The sequence below is a fragment of the Callospermophilus lateralis genome, chromosome 6 (assembly GCF_048772815.1).
Source record: "Callospermophilus lateralis isolate mCalLat2 chromosome 6, mCalLat2.hap1, whole genome shotgun sequence".
Taxonomy (NCBI): domain Eukaryota; kingdom Metazoa; phylum Chordata; class Mammalia; order Rodentia; family Sciuridae; genus Callospermophilus; species Callospermophilus lateralis.
Window position 1 is genome coordinate 17,820,908 of NC_135310.1, and position 16,874 is coordinate 17,837,781.

Genomic DNA, 16,874 nt, shown 5'->3' on the forward strand with positions numbered 1-16,874 from the left:
TTTGTACACTATAAAATCACACAAAGAGCTGTCATTGTCTTACTGTGCAAGACAGAAATGGGAAAAAATCAACCTTTCCCTTTAAGACCTTTCTTCACCTGCCTAATAATCTAAATGTGTCTCACAGGGCCATAAGCATTGTGTGTGTTACATTCCTGTCTTCCCTAGAGGGGTGTTGTTTGTTTAGTTTCTGTGGCTGTAAATTGAAACAGAAACCAAGAGAACAACTTAGAAAGATTTTCAGAAAAACAATAGACTCATTCCACTCTTATTATAACATTATTTTCATTTAGCCTGTAATTTAATAAGCAGTTTGGCAATAGAAGCAAGAAAGAAATGATATAAAAACCTAGCACCCACTAGATTATAAATATTAGGAAAGAAAAATCAAAGAAAATGTAATGCATCAGTATAAAGTATATCTGCCTAAGAAAAAGTTCCATGATAAACCCATGAAATCAATGCAAAACAGGAGATAACCCAACCATATATCAATTACTGACTACCTTAATGTACATCAACAAAAACTCTCAAGGTAAGAATTAACACTTGTCTTGAACTAGTGATTTTTCACAGATTAAATTTAAATGACATTTTTTTTCAAAATCACCAATTTATACATATATAAAAGGGAAGAGTCTCTGACATAAAGAAAATATTCAGAACTACTAGAAAGGAAAATACTTCATTGTTCCCTTTTCAGCATTTAGTATATGAATGGATTTTATAAATATGTGCTTAATGAGGATCCAGGATCCAAGGGTCCTTTTTTCAGAGAGAGAAACATGGAAGGAAATGAGACAGAAGACCACAAGGAGAAAGTTACAAGAGATAAAGTATGAGGGGAAGTAGGTCTTGTTCTGTAGCATGAAGGGGATATGAAGGAAAAGGCACTATCTTTGTTGAATACTGACTTGAACTTTTGAGCAGCTCATCCTGACTTCCTTGAAATCCCACTTTCACTCCCCATGAACCACAAAGATCATCAATAACCAACTTCCTCAGGTTTCATCCTCAATGTGCCCCTCATGCAGCATCTGACCATGTACACCAACCTTTGCCCCCACCCTCTTTCCTTTTGCCTTAATCACAAACAATATCATGATTTTTCTTTATCCATTTCTCCTCTCATGTTCTTTCTTCTTCAAATCCTTCTCCTCTTTTTTTTTTCTTCCAGTTCTTCTACTAGATATTTCAACCCAAATTTTTATACTAAATAAATAAAATACTGTCTAGGAAAGAACAAACCAATGCTGAAACATAATAAGCAATTGAAAAACTGAAGCTTCCTTTTCCTCCATGTGCCTTCTTTTCTCAGTGAAATCCTCCATCCTCATGACTTTAACAATCGCTTCCACATAGGCAAGACTTAACTTTCTTTATGATATTGGTGATTTATTTTGATCATTTTATACACAGCAGAACTACATTTAATTCTTTGTCCTAGTTATAAAAGTCACTAGATGCGAAAGCATCTAATTTCACAGTTTGTATAACATTTATGGACAATTTAAATTCTTTTTTAAAAAAATATTTATTATTTAGCCTTTATTGGACACAACATCTTTATTTTTTTTTTATGTAGTGCCTTCTAAAACGCACACACACACACCGACACCCAAACACAACCCCCCCCCACCACACACACACACACAGGAGGAATGGTCAAAAGGGAGAAAAGGATACTTGGTATTGTTGATGGCTTCTTCAACAGTAGACACAGCTTGGATATAGCATGGATTCTCAACTTCAGCAGATGCTGAAAGGGGCTTAAATTTTTATATTAGTTTTTTATGAAGAAAGATTGACTAATACAGGCCTGATTTCTCTCTCAGATTTGGAGATGAATAAGAAAGACAAAGAAGATTTCCTTTTCTAGCACAAGACACAAATGCAGTCACTAGTTTCTGATAGCAATCTGAGGAATTATGTCTACTTGCTCTATCTTGAAGGCAAGAGACATTATGAGGTGATTAATATAATCCTTAGAATCTATTTAACCATTAATTTTCCTAAAATTCTTCATTCTTAAAATTTTATTTCTGCCACCTTGAGTATTTGCTCCCTGAATACACATATAGAAAGAAGAGCTCAAGGAAAAGAGTCTCCTGAATATGGGCTCTGGGAAGTGAGTAATGGGAGCAAACCCAAACCCCTTCTAAAGGGTAATAAGGAAAATGATCCTAAACAAAACAAAAAGCAAATATGAACAAAATGGCAGCAGGCTCTATTTGTTGGCCACTTTCTCTGCACCAGCCATCAGGTGAGAACTACACACTATGTTCTCATTTACTCTTCAACTCTTGCAAGTGAGAGAGGTTTTATAAATGCATTCTGTCAGTTTAGCTCCAAAATTGCTTTGGTCCCAATTGGTATGCCTGTTACATCCCATGTGCTTCATCTCTTTGCTTTGTCCCCAACTCTACAAAACTGCCTCTTCATTAACTTGTTGGAATTTAAACACCTTGGAAAGCAGGGCCTTATCTTAACTCCTTCTGATCCTTAACTTTAGGTATGGGATTTAAATTTAGGATTGTTCCTGCATAGTAGAAAATTTCTCAACTTTTTATTTCACTCTGCACTGTTCAAACCTGGATTATATTTGGCATTGATAAACAACAATAGGTTAAGTGAACATCAACCTTTTGGCTCAAAAACAAAGTTTCTTAAGTGCAATTGAAGTGGAATTTTTGAGCACTTAAATGAACTTCAATCAGAACTTACAAGGACCATATAATGTTAAAATGAACTCAAACATTTATAGATTAAGAGCAAAAAATTATTTTTGGAAAGGGTAAAGATGGTTCTTTAGTGACATTTAATCCATATTATAATCTGAATTCTGAGAATGATTAAGACTTTGTGATGGTTAATTTTATATGTTAAATAAAATTAACCATCTGAGCTATGATGCTCACATATTTGGCCAAATATTACTCTGGTAATTACTCTGGTGTTTTGGGGTGAGATTTACTTTTGAATCGGGGACTTTTAATTAAATAGATTGCGTTCTGTAATGGAGCGAGACCTCACCTTGTCAACTGAATGCAACTGAAAGCAACAAAAAATCCACCTCTCCCAGACAAGAGGGAACTGTCCAGTGAACTACCTTTGGATTTCAACTACAACATTGATTCTTCGTGGGAGTGCCTTTGGACTCAAACTAGGACACTTTCCTGTATCTCTAGCTCCTCCCAGCCAACCCTGCCCAATCCTGTGAGCCAATAGCTGACAGGCAAGTGCAGGGAAGAAGCAGAGGCCCTGCAGGGGGTGAGTGTGCTACTGGCTGCCAGCCCCCGGTCAAAGCCCAGGACCGGCTTCTGAGTTTAGAGGCAGGGAGGGATGGTTGGTATTGGTGGAGCCCCAGGAACCTCGCGCTGTGAGGAATTCTGAGCGCTTGGGTCATAATTGACCCTAGCAACGCTGGAGGACGTTCGGGGCAGAGAAGTGGACGGTGATGGACGCGGTGTTTGGAGCTGGTCCCATGGATCACTGAAGTGGCGGCGATGTCGTCCTGGTTTGGAGGCCTGGTCTCAGGCTTGGGCCACTTCTTGGGTCAGGTGGGGAGCAGCTTGGCTTCCCTCACTGGCCATATCTCCAGCTTCACCAGGGAAATACTTCTGGATGACTTAGGAGACCCAGAAGCAGCATTACATCATTGCTGAGAAGAGGAAATGGAAACTACTGATTCCACACTAAGATGTGAGAATGAAAGACTGAAAAAGTATTGTACTGATCTGGAAGAAAAGCATGAAGCATCAGAGCTGCAAATAAACCATCAGTCTGTAAGTTACCAATATCAACTGCAACAGAAAGAGGTAGAGATCAGCCGCCATCTTAAAGCAAGACAGATTGTACTGCAAAATCAAGTGTTTCAACTACAGGCAGCTGCTCAATGGGTACCTTCAGGAGCTGGTGGCGTACCAACAACAACTGCTCTGGCTCCATTCGGTTCCGGGATCAGTAGTCATTTTTCCGCCTTCCGTGATGATGACATGGATTTTAGTGACATAATTTTATCACGACAAGAAACAAGCAGATTGTCAATTAAAGTTGCAAGATATGAACCTGAAGTTGGTCACTCGAGGCAGATTGCTGAGGCTCAGGGAAAATATCATTCTGACACAAGTGAAATCTGCAAAGTACAAAATGCTATCAAGACTCTTCAACCAAACCAAAGTCCAGACATAGATGATCATCAGCATGAAATGTCAGTTTTGGAGCAGAGTTCTACTGTGGCAGAAAAGGGAAAAATCCTTCCTCAGAGTTCAGCAGTGGAAGAAGTGTTCAGGCTAAAACAAGCCCTGGCTGATGCTGAGAAGGAAATCATGAGACTAAATGGCTTAAACCAGGATAACCGTCTTGCTGAAGACAATCTGAAACTTAAAATGCATGTTGAAGCTTTAGAAAAAGAGAAGTCATCATTGAGTCAAGAAAAAGAGGAACTTCAGATGTCACTGTCAAAATTGAGCTGTGACCATCAAGTCATGAAAAACAGAGCTTCAACAGACATGAATTTGAATGTACGATTACTAGACTTACAAGTTCACTTGAAGGCAAAGGAGGAAGAACTGAATGAGACTATCAATGAAGAGAAAATGCTGATAGCTGAGTTAGAAGAACTGGATCATCCGAATCAGGAAGCTACAAAGCACATGATTTTGATAAAAGATGAGCTATCCAAACAACAAAATGAAGGAGACCTTGTCATCAAGAAGTTGGAACAAGAACTAGATGATGAAAAAAAGAGAGTTCATCAACTTGAGGATGATCAAATGAACATATCCCAAGAGTTGCATGTGCAGAAGGAGAAGTTGACTGGGAATGCACAGAGCCTCAGTGATTTGCATTTAACCAAGCAGAAGCTTGAAGGTAAAGTAGAAGATTTAGTAGATCAGCTAAATAAGTCACAAAAAAATAGTTTAAACATCCAGCAGGAAAACCTTGGGCTTAAGGATCCCATTAGACAAATTGAAGATGAGCTGTCTGGATTTAAGAGTAAGTACCGAAGTTCTCTGAATGAAGACTCTAACAGTCATTGTAAGGATGACATGCTTAAAGAACGGGAAGCAGAAATTGGCAACTTAAGGCAAAATCTTTCTGAAGTAGAACAGCTCAATGAAAATTTAAAGAAAGTTGCTATCGATCTCAAAACAGAAAATGAAATGTTGATTTTAGCACGTGAAGATGTAAGGCGTAAGTTGGAAGAATCTATTGCTGCTAACAATCAAATCTCTCAAGAAAAAGACACTATCATGGAGACTCTAAAAAGAGACAAAGAAGAGATAGAAGCCAAACTTCACCAGGCAGAAAAAAGACTGTTGGAAGAAGCAAATAATCACAGGCAGACTATTCAGGAACTCTCCAATGCACATCATTTGAATACCTCTGCCTTACAGCTGAAACACGAGTGTGTAGTGCAACTCAATCAAGAGAAGGACTTTGAAATAGCAGGACTCAAAAAGAATATTGAGCAAATGACTGCTGATGAAAAAGAAATGGAGGAAATTTTGGCATCTTATATAGAAGACGAGGAGCAATTGAAACAAGTCCTAAATGAGAAAGAAGTTTTTATTGAAAAACTCGAAGAAAAAAATTCAGAACTACAAAAGGATTTAGATAAGTGTTCTCAGGCCTTAAGAGAAAATGAAACTTTAAGGCAAGCCATTGAAAGAAAGGACAGAAATCTTACCTACATGAAAGCAGAAAACAACTATCTGCAATTCGAACTGGAAACACTTAGGGAACAGCAAAATCAAGCTGTACCAGTGGCTGAGCCTAAAGCTCTTGATGCTATCACAGAACTAGAATTGGAGGTATCTCAACTGAATATAGTCAAAAATCATCTGGAAGATGAAATTGAAGACCATCTGAATATAATTGAAAATCAAAACCAGCGTAAAATGCAACTACTTCAGTCTTTACAGGAGCAGAAGGAGGAAATGGATGAATTGAAGTACCAATATGAGCAGATGAATGCTGCGCATAGCCAGTTACTTTTAGACAAAGAGGAGGAGATTAAGAACTTGCAGACAACTATTGAAAAAATAAAAGCCCAGTTGCCTGGAGAAAGAGGAGATGCTCAAACATTGAATTCTGATATTTTTCAAGAGACCAAAGTAAAAATCCTAAGAACAAAAGAGGTTCAACACTTACAGGACCAAGAATTACGCCTAAACCGGGAGCTAGAAAGGCTACGCAGCCAGCTCTTGGAATCAGAAGAGTCTTACGCCCAGGAAATATTGGCTGCGGAAGACAAAGAGATTCAACTGAGACAGAAAGTCACACTCTTGGAGGAGAAGCTAGCTACATCTTCTAAGGCAAGTCATCAAGCCAGTGTGCAGATAGAGTCCCTGCAGGAACAGTTGAGTCTGGTCTCTCAACAGAGGGATGAGAATGCACTGCAGCTTTCGCTCTGCCAGGAACGAGTAAGGCAGTGTGCCCTGTCATCAAGTAACCTAGAGCACTCCCAAGAAGAAGAGAAAGCTATGCATTCTGCTGAACTAGCCAAAGAAAAACAGTTGGTAGCTGAATGGAAGAACAAGGCCGAAAAGCTAGAAGGAGAAGTATCATCATTGCAGGAACGTTTGCATGAAGCAAATGCTATGTTGGATTCTGCTTCCAAACTGAGAGAAGACTTAGATCTCAAGGAAGAAGAGATGGAAGAACTGAAAAAACAAAACGAGCTCCGAAAAGAAATGTTGGACCATGCACAACAGAAATTGTCCACTTTGGTCAACAGCACAGAAGGAAAACTAGACAAGGTCCTCATGAGAAACCTTTTGATCGGTCATTTCAAGGCACCAAAAGGCAAACGTCTTGAAGTATTGCAGTTGATGGGGAGCATTCTGGACATTCCAAAGGACAAAATGGAGCAGTTGTTGCATAAAGATCATGGTGGTGTCAGTAAGAGAAAGCAAAAAAGCGGGTGTATGTAAGTGTATAGGTACTAGGCATTTTATTTTATTTTTTGAGTTCTTGTTGTTGTGATTTTTTGCCATAGTACTTTTTTAAAAATTTGTTTTGTTTTTTGTAGCACTTTTTGTTTATAGAATTTTGTTCCAATGTAGCAGTTAATCATCACCAGTCATCAATTCTGATGTAATTTTGTGAGCAACTGTACAGAGCAGCATTCTTGAACCATTAGTTCCAACCTCTTTTTTTAAAAAAAGAATAATATTTCTTAAATTTAATGGCATTAAGATAAAAATGATACATGTAATTACAGGAAACAAGAACAATCCAACCCATAAGAAGGAGGTCTCAGATTTAGAGTACATGAAAACCAAATATAATGTTGCAAAAAGTTGAGAATATTTATTTTATCCAAGATAACATTGTACAACTACCAAGGGAAAATTCCAACGGGGAGGACCTAAACATGAAGCTTAGTGGATAAATTCTAAGATGCTTTGAATCCCAATTCTATGACCCCTATCCATTTTGCTTATTTCCACTTCTACAGAAAAGTCACTTCACATTAATCCAGTTTTCCAGATGTTAAATATGTCCAGAAGGAAGAGTATTTTTATGAGTCAACCCCAAAGTGGGATCACATGATCCATTGCCAATGCAAAAGTTAATTAGTAAGAATGCATCATTAAATATCTGGACTGTTTATCTACATACTATTGGGGGCTCTACAATAATTCTTATAAACACATTTTATACAACAGTAGATCAAAACAAGTTGGGGAGAGAAATAAGCTAACAACAGTTTTTGAAAGATGAAAAGCTTAAAATAGTAGTAGTTACAAACTTTTGATAAATTAAGGTAAAAGATGAATCAAAAGTTTCTATCTTAAGTAGGTGAAATCAGAGAAGAGAAAAAGCAGATTGCATAGCACATACTTCTCTGACACCTGTCGTCTCTAAAACCACTCAGAACATTTTTATTAGAATTAATTTACATTAAATTTAATATATTTTTAAATATAAATTATATTATCATTTAATATAAATTAATCGAATTTAAATTTACTTTATTAATTAGTATTGTTTAAATTTCTTTTATTAATACTATTGTTTGATTTACATTTATTTTATTAACTGATATTGTTTATTAACTTGAATTATAGTATGATTTATATTTAAAAATTCATTAAATTTCATTTAAATTAATACAATTTAACAAAGTAAATTTAAATAATATAATATAGATTGAATTATTTAATATTTACTCTATAATTTAATATACATGTCAACAAAGTTAATTTTAATAAAAATGCTCTTAGTTGTTTTAGAAATTACAGGTGGCAGTGCAGTATTAGCTATATTATCTTCTTTTTTCTCCTCTTTGATTTTACCTAACTTAAGATAGAAACTTTTGGTTTATCTTTTGTTTCACTTTACAAAAATAAAAAAAAGGAAGACAAAACACCCAGTAGCTACCCATATCAGCTTTTCCTTTCTTATTTCTAAATTTCACCTTAACATTTACATTATTTTACCAAAATTAAGATGCCATCAGTTGTTAGGCATGAACAAAATCACTGAGACAACAACTGGAAGATGCATCCCAAAGTCAGATTGGCTAAGTATTCAAAACATATAAATATCTGAGAACTGATGACCTCTGAGAGTAAAGTTTCCAACCTATGGAAAGTTTCCAAATGCTATGGAAAATGATGACATTTCTTTTTTTGTGTGTTTTTAAGTTGAGAACCTTCTAAGTACCAAGGTACGTTCTCAGAAATTGTAGGTAACTCAAGTCTTGAAATTTCTTATTTTTCCTGTACTATAGAAAAAGGGACTCACAATTCCTTGAGCTCTGCTAGCATTTTAGTGACAGGAAAAACTTCAATGATGCATAGTTTTTTGTTTGCATTCAATGTCTACCGATCTTACATACTTTGGGAAGGGTCACAAGCCACAGACCTTATGCCTTCTGCTCTATTTCGAAGCTTCCAGCATCAGTTGCAACAATTCTAGGAAACACTGGGAATACTCTATGGTACAAAATGCACAATTAATTTTTTTTGAAACCATCCCTAAGACATGAGTCATTAGGTGACTTTCTTGTTCTAAGTATATTTACTGAATTATTATTAAATGATAACATGTTAAGCCAAAATGAAAAATGAAAGCACATGCTTCACATCAGAGCAAGGAAGAAGGAAGAAGGTCTGATGTGTGGTAAAATGCATGAACATGCAAATATTATCCAGCCTTCTGAAGTCTAATTTTCTCCCTTTATAATTTATTTTTTGGAGGTTACATTCTTGCATGATATGCCTGAACAACTTTTGGGGGGATACAATCAGAAATTCAGCACTAAAATCTGCCTTCCTGCAACATAACATGGCTAACTCCTGAGAAGAATATCAAAGTATATATTTTGCTTCGACGTGCCAAATTACTTGGAATCTTCTTCCAATAGACTTCACATGGTTGGGAAAAGCAGAGTTCAGATTTGTCAGGAGAGATTTTTATGTATTCTGCTCACTCCATTGTGTCTAGGTGAGCCTTTGGGTTTCAATGCCTGGAAACACACTTCTTATATTTCAGAATTGAAGAGCTCTTGGAAACAGCGACCTCACTGCATGCTTGAGAAAAACATGTTATATAGGTAGCCAGAAAATTACAAAGATTAATATAGATTCAAGATTTTTAAGACAGGGGTTTAATGGAGAAAACAGCAAGAGAGCCTTAGAAATTTCATACTCCCTGCATTCTTAGGAAAAGCTTCTATGTTGTAAAGAAGATAACACCAAACAGAAAAGTTCCTAAGAAAATATTGTGCTTTCAGTTTCCTTGTCTCATCAATTTTATTAAAGTTTCATTAAAGACCCTGAATTTGCTAGCCTTTTTATTAAATACTTATTTGAGATATTCTATTAATGTCTATCCCTGGATTTGATTTGGTCTCACATTAATGTCGCTCCCTGTGACAAAGGGTACACGGGAGGCAGGCAGGATCAGCCTGTCCTCTCCAAGGCACCAGCTGTGGGAACCACCCTCTGACAGAGGTAGTGAAGCACACTAGCTTCTCCTGGGCTGAGCTAGAGGGTAAGTATCTCAACCTGGCCTGCCACCCAACCTGGCCCACAATCACACTGAGTCGGGAGAGGAGACAACCAAGAAGGTGCAACAGTCTCAACTTTATTTTGTCAGGGACAAGTTTATATAGTGATAGAAGGAGGGAGTAGGAAGAGACAGTAGGAAGAACGAAGCAGGGGCAGGTACCGTCACTATCACTAAGGGGCCTAGGAAGATTTCAGATTCAACCATTAGGCAGCACGAAGGTCAAAAGCCCATGCAGAGGCTAAAAGCCTGCGAACACCAATCCAGCCAGGTCATGTATACGGAAATGCTCTGGAAGAACCCATGAGGCCACCTCAGCCACCAACCAATAATGGCCTCGGTCCCAAGAGAGGTAAAAGGTTCCAACAATTAAAATGTGTCTACTTTTTATGAGCACAGATGAAATAGTATTTGAGATGATTTATTGCAAACCTTTAGTGCCACAGTCCGGCTGCAGCAAAATAACCGGGGTGTGAGGAGCAACTTGTGTACATTGATACAGCAGGAGTGGGAGCTGTTTATTGTAGGACAGGAGGGGTATATATACATTCCACACAGCTTATCTTAATTAACATAAACTAGATACAGCAGTCAACCAATAAGGAATCTCCACACTTAAAGGCTCCCTGGCGTTCCTTCACAAACCACTCCCTCTGGCAAAATGCCAGGCGCCATCCTGACTTGTTTACAGACCCTAACACTTTAGTAGTTTATGGACATGGAGTGAGTATCAAATGATATAAAAAAATGGAGTTTTCTTTCATGTCTATCATAAGTCTTTGTTTCCTCAGTTGCTGGGGAGGAACATTAGGATGATTTGCTTAGAGTAAGAAAGACTAGACTGGACAGAAGGGACTGGAGCAGCTTTTCTGGTTAGCTTGTCCATTTGAAAAACTTTTATCTGGGACAGGCAAAATATAACAAAGACCAAAATCCATTGAACTGATCAAACCCTGCAACAGTTAACCAGAGTAGCTTCCTCGTCTCTGGCCCCAATTTTGGAGCAATGCACTGTAGGTGATACTTTGAATGATCCTTGGCACTGAAGAACTGTCATCCAGCAATTTATTTCCTTTTTTCATGTCCTTCTCAGGGATGATAATAAGTGATTTCCAGACATGAGGAGAGGGAGGAGTAAGAGAAGGTACTGGGAAATCTAATAACCCAAATTAGGTTATGTGAAGGTACCAATGTGTAATAACAAAGGCCGTTATTTTGAACAATTGTAATGCACCAAACAATGATGTTACTAAAAGAAACAAAAAGAATAATATGATTTCTATAACTTCAAAATAATCTGATCTTTAGGAAAACTATTTTAAAAATAGTTTGTGCCTATCTATCGGACTTTTTACCTGTTTATCAAGGCTTAGTCTTATGAGGACATGGATTAAAAAAAAAAAAAAATCTTGTAAACTTAGCAGGGTGTGGTGACAGATTCCTTTAATTCCAGGGGTTCCAAGCCAGCCTCAGCAATTTACAGAAACTCTGTAACAAAATAAAATAAATACAACTGGGAATGTGGCTCAGTGGTTAAGCATCCCTGGGTTTAATCCCATACCTAAACAAACAAACAAAAATCATATAAACAATCTTTTTTTAAACCTATGCAATTGAGATTGATCACAAAGTCATTCAAATCACCAGTGGCACAAACACATAATGAATTTGAATTTGAGTTTTAGATACCAATGAATCTTATGCAAAATGACTGTCCTAACAAAAAATGTGTGGACTTTCATCTGTGTATGTGCAGAGATTCATGTATCTTCGGGTCTATAAAGAAATTCAGTAACCTCATGAGGCAGTTTTTCAACAATCTAATTTCACAAGTGCTAATCTCTTGCTGTAATATATGGGCTAAAAATAACATTTCTAACTCCATATTCTACCTGTTATGGTTTCCTAGAGATGCTGAGTCTATGTAATCTTATTTAGTCAGCTGAGTAACTACTTTAAAAAACAATGACAACTCTGAAGGTATTTTAATTAGGGAACTGGTTGGAAATAGTGCTGTATCCTTCCTATCCTGGTAGAGCAAGAGAAAGAGGTTCAATTGTTGCTTCTAAAGACCTAAGTTGGATTCAGGCTTAGGCAGCCCTTTGATTTACTTCTCTAGCAGCCACGCTGAGAGTTTCCAAGTCATTTATGTGTATACAGAACAAAATCAGATCAAGATGAATAAGCAAATGAGGGTATGGAATCCTGGAGTGCCCATCCACCTGAGGATGTGTGTGGGAGCCACAGAGAGTTCCTCTCATTGACAAGCAGAGGGAGTGCTTCATTGAATCCTTGGGTCCATCTGTGTTGACACACACCTTGTGGTCTTCAGGCAAGGACAATGATAGAGTTGACAACTGAAAAACTAGTCAGGTGACTTTAACTAATGGGACTTAAGAACCAACTGATAAGCTTGATGGAACTTTCACAGTAACTAATGAAATGTGGACTTATTCTATCTTATTTTTGGAGCTCTGGGCAACTTGCCAGACAACAATATTTGAACATATATTCACCACTGACATTTTAAGATGTTCTGGAAAATGCCAAAGCAACAGGACTTCAAACCAATATTTCTATCTATTTCACAGTGCCAATCTCAGCTCTTAGCTAGGGCTGGTTACATAAAGACATGAGCTAATGGTCTTTGGCGGTAATGTGTGTGTGTGCATGAGGATTAAGAGTAGTGGTGGTGGAGAGATGTGGAATGTCCATTCAGTAGTTTAATTACTTCAGGATTTTTGAGTGATTATACATACTTTACCTGGCAATTTCCATTAACCAGTAAGAAAGGGATGATATTCTCCTTCCCATTGAAAGGAAATCTGGGTCACTAAGTTAAGAAATACATTTTCTATTTTATGTAAGGCTTAGGGCTAAATGCAGCTTTTATTTTTTTATACAAGAGTAGGCCAGTGCTGAGCACAGGGAGCATATGAAGCTGGAGGTGGCACTTACAGTGAGCAAGGCTGAGCCACACTAAGGAAGGCTAAACCACAGTAGTCTTTGGCCTAGGACCTTAGCTCACCTTGGCTACAAGAATAGTATTGTCACAGGGCAACACATTTCTTCTCCTTTCATATTCAGGATTAATGCTTCTAAAGGAATTTGATGGTTTGGGTACAGAATTAATAGCAACTTCATCTTGAATATCCCCCATACAGGCCACTTCATCCTCAGGATTATGGACTCTGGAGCTTTGTTCTCATGGAATTTATTAAGGGGCATATCATATCATGAAAAGAAAGACTGAAAAACAGCTCCAAGAACAATACAGCACTTTAAGCTCCATGTAAAGTACATAATACACTTGAAGCTAAAAGGAAAAGTATTTGTTGAAATAGTTTTGCTAAAATATATACTTCTGCACATAAGAATAGCCAAGAATTGAAGATGATAAAAGTAATAATATAAACGTTGCTTTATTATATACAAAGGGGCCTTAATAAGTTTTAAAAAGTTTCTTACAGGAACACTTTTTATATTTTATCTCATAAAGACATTTAACAAATATATACAGAGAGAGAAGTATAAAAATCTTTTTAGAGCAAATGTTCATATGCAGAAATGTATAACAATTTAAGTGTTCTATCAGAATTCTCCTTGGGATGTTGATTTTTTAGTTTTTGTGAGAGACTGAAAGAATTTTGACAAATAAGGTGATCCCTTAGGCTTTATAAGGAAAAATCATAAATTAATTAGATTTCTTGGTATACAGTTGACAGTTTATTCTCTAAACTTGTGACCTAAGCCAAGTATCTCTAGTGGATAAATATCTCACTGTTTATTTCAAAAATTTTCCCAATCATCCCTGAATAGTGCTTTCTAGGATACTTTAGCACTAAAAATAGTAGTTAAAAAGTATATCCTCTGTATCACACTGAGAATAATTGATGGCTAGATATCTCAGATTTCAAGTCAAGTTTCTTCCAGACACATCTGTGCAACAAATGAAAATGCAAAGCATTTCATTGTATAGTGTTTCATTTGACTGGGGAATAAATTGAAAATTTATTCCTGTTTACTTTTCTGTTCACATTAAATATGTGATATAGAATATGAAAGCAAGTTACAATTTTGTAATGTCTTGAGTATAACCAACTTGTCAAAAGCGAAGATTTATATATTTCTAAAAATAGATAGCTATCACTACTTCAGCTATTTGATACAATATTTTGAATGTTTATCTTAAAAATAAATTTTCCTTCTATGTAAGCATATCTGTTTCCTGAATGAACATACTATGTTCTGTGTATTAATTAGCTTTATGCTTGAGTACAGAGATTGCAAAACTTTTTCTTCATAAAATCGTATTTACTGTTACAAAAGCAGAAAACATTGCTGAGAAAGCTCAATCTAGTGAGTTTTGAAACCCACCAGAACGTAACAATGGTAACATAAAATAATGGAAAATTGCATTGAGGAAAGACAGAGAAAATAGTGTATTGCCTCTTTTAGAACTCAATTCAAGATGGAAAGAAATAAGTGAAGGGATTTTGTTGTTTTGAAAAATTATAGAGTCACAGAAAGTGTTCAAGGAAGTATAGAACAGTAGTATGTACCTTCCACTCGGTTTCCCCAATGGTTTCTTCTTATACAACTGTAGTGCAATATCAAAACTAGGAAGACCAACCAATGTTAGAACAATGTGTTGTAGTTCTACGACACTGTATCATCTGTGTAGTGACCAATACAAACCAGATAGAGAACTATTCCATTACCACTAAAATTTCTCTTTCCACTTTCTATTTTCTGTTGTGTGTATGTCTGTGTGTATGTGTAGAGTTTACATATGGTAATCATAGCATGTAATATATGTATACAGTGGCATTTCAATATATAAATACAATGTATAATAATCATGTCATGGGCATATCTCTCACAGAGGACATGCCAATTCTTTGTGTGGGGAACATTCAAAATTCTCATTATTAGCTGTTCTGAAATATTACTTATTGTGAGCCGTAGTTATCCTACATGTTACACAAAATAAGGAGTCATTCCATCCATCTGCACCCCTGCACCTATTAATCATTCTCTGCCTACACACCCACACACACCTCTCCCAGGCTCTGTTACCACTATTCTTTCTTGTACTTCTTTGAGATCACCTTTAGTTTCCACATGTAAGTGTGAACAGGCAGTATTTGTCTTTCTGTGCCTGACTTGTTTTGCTTAATATAATGTCCTCCAGTTCTCCTCCCTCTTGCTACCTTTTTACAACATCACTGCCAACACCACCCCCATCACTATCCACTAACTTTTTCTCCCTCTCCATAATTTTGTCATCTCAAGAATGTTTTATGAATGGAATCATGCACTATATGACTTTTTGAGATTGGCCTTTTTCCATGCAGCATGATATCCTTGGGATTCACCTGAGTTGCTGCATGGGTGAACATTTCATTCCTTTTTATTGGAATAAACATCCACCAGAGTCAGAGCTGGGCCCTGTGATAAGGGTAGGTTTACTTGTTTAAGAATCTAGTGACCTGTTTTCAGAGTGGCTGTACCATTCTCAGTATTCACCAGCAAGGTATGAGAGATCCAGTTTCTCTGCGTCCTGTATCATCTGTATCTGGTATTACCACTTTGGTTTTCTTTGTTTAACCTGTGAAGTGTGATGATGCCTCAAGATGGTCTCAGATTGCATCTCCCTAATGCTAATGATTTCCAACATCTTTTCAGATCGTTATAGTCATCTTTATATCGTCTTCAAAAAAACTATATGTCTTCTTATTTTAACTATATTCATAGGTACCGAGGCTATTGCCAAGCACCAAGTGATTTCTTCAAGTAGTAAGAGCATTTTTAAATTAAATGTTAGTTTTCCTACAGAGGACCCTTTAGCAAGATACCCTAGGAAGTGTATAGAATAAAATTACAATGCATATATACCATTCTATAGTTAATGATTATGAGTAAAATTTAAGAATCACTTTCAAATTGCCAAAGATACAAATAATATAAATTTCTCAAACAAAGTGAAACAGACAATTACATAACATTTTTCAAATTTTAAAATATTAGGTAAGATTATAGTTGTAGTAGAATACAATGGAAAGGATTATAATTTTTTTTCTGGGTAAATCTGTATAGAATAATATCATGTAATGAATATGGTTATAATAATCAGAAAGTGGCTGGGGATATAGCTCAGCTGGTACAGTGCTTGCCTATCATGCACAAGGCCCTGGGTTCAATGCCCAGCACCAGTAATAATAATAATAATAATAATAATAATAATAATAATAATAATAATATCATAATAATTATAGTTGGAAAGTAAGAAAAGATGACTAAGCACATGTCTTTATATAGGATTAATTGTTCAAGTGACTTCTCTTTATTCTCCTTTTCACTTTTAGTTCATAACACAAAGAAAACTACTGACTCAAAAATTCAATGTAAGTAAACAGTGTAGGGGAATCAAATGCTCACCTGAAAGCAATCAAAATTGTGTTTTGAAATCTCCTGATAATTCTCCTGAATGACTCACTTAACTTATCTGAAATTATTCATCATTTTATCCAACCAATATTTACTAGCACTCATGTGTCTTTACTAAGCTAGCACTGTGTAAGACTCTTGGAGTCCATGACACATAAAATATATTTGATGCTCTTAAGAGACTTAAAATAGAGTAGACAGAGACAAAATTGTAAAATGCTTAATGTTTCCTTAAAAATTTAAAAAAAAAAAAGAAATGATCTCTGTGGTTCAGAAGGGTTAACTCTCTGAACTACTTTAAATATTTTCTTGATAATTCAAATTCATGACTAGAAAAGAGAAAGCAAGAGAAAGACGGAGAGATAGTAGTTGAAAGCAATGGTCTATACATAAAAGTTACT

The 16,874-nt window shown here is 36.3% G+C and overlaps 2 protein-coding genes across 2 annotated transcripts in view; one reads left to right on the forward strand and one right to left on the reverse strand.

Annotated features, from left to right (window-relative positions):
- The window catches only part of LOC143641832 (thyroid receptor-interacting protein 11-like), a 43,894-nt gene extending 36,956 nt beyond the window's left edge, over window positions 1–6,938 (forward strand). The window contains exon 4 of the mRNA XM_077109716.1: window positions 6,147–6,938. Within this exon, the coding sequence (XP_076965831.1) occupies window positions 6,147–6,938 (792 nt within the window). The remainder of the gene's footprint in view (window positions 1–6,146) is intronic.
- LOC143401801 (uncharacterized) overlaps window positions 1–16,874 on the reverse strand; it is a 197,681-nt gene that overhangs the window by 118,612 nt on the left and 62,195 nt on the right. The window lies entirely within an intron of this gene.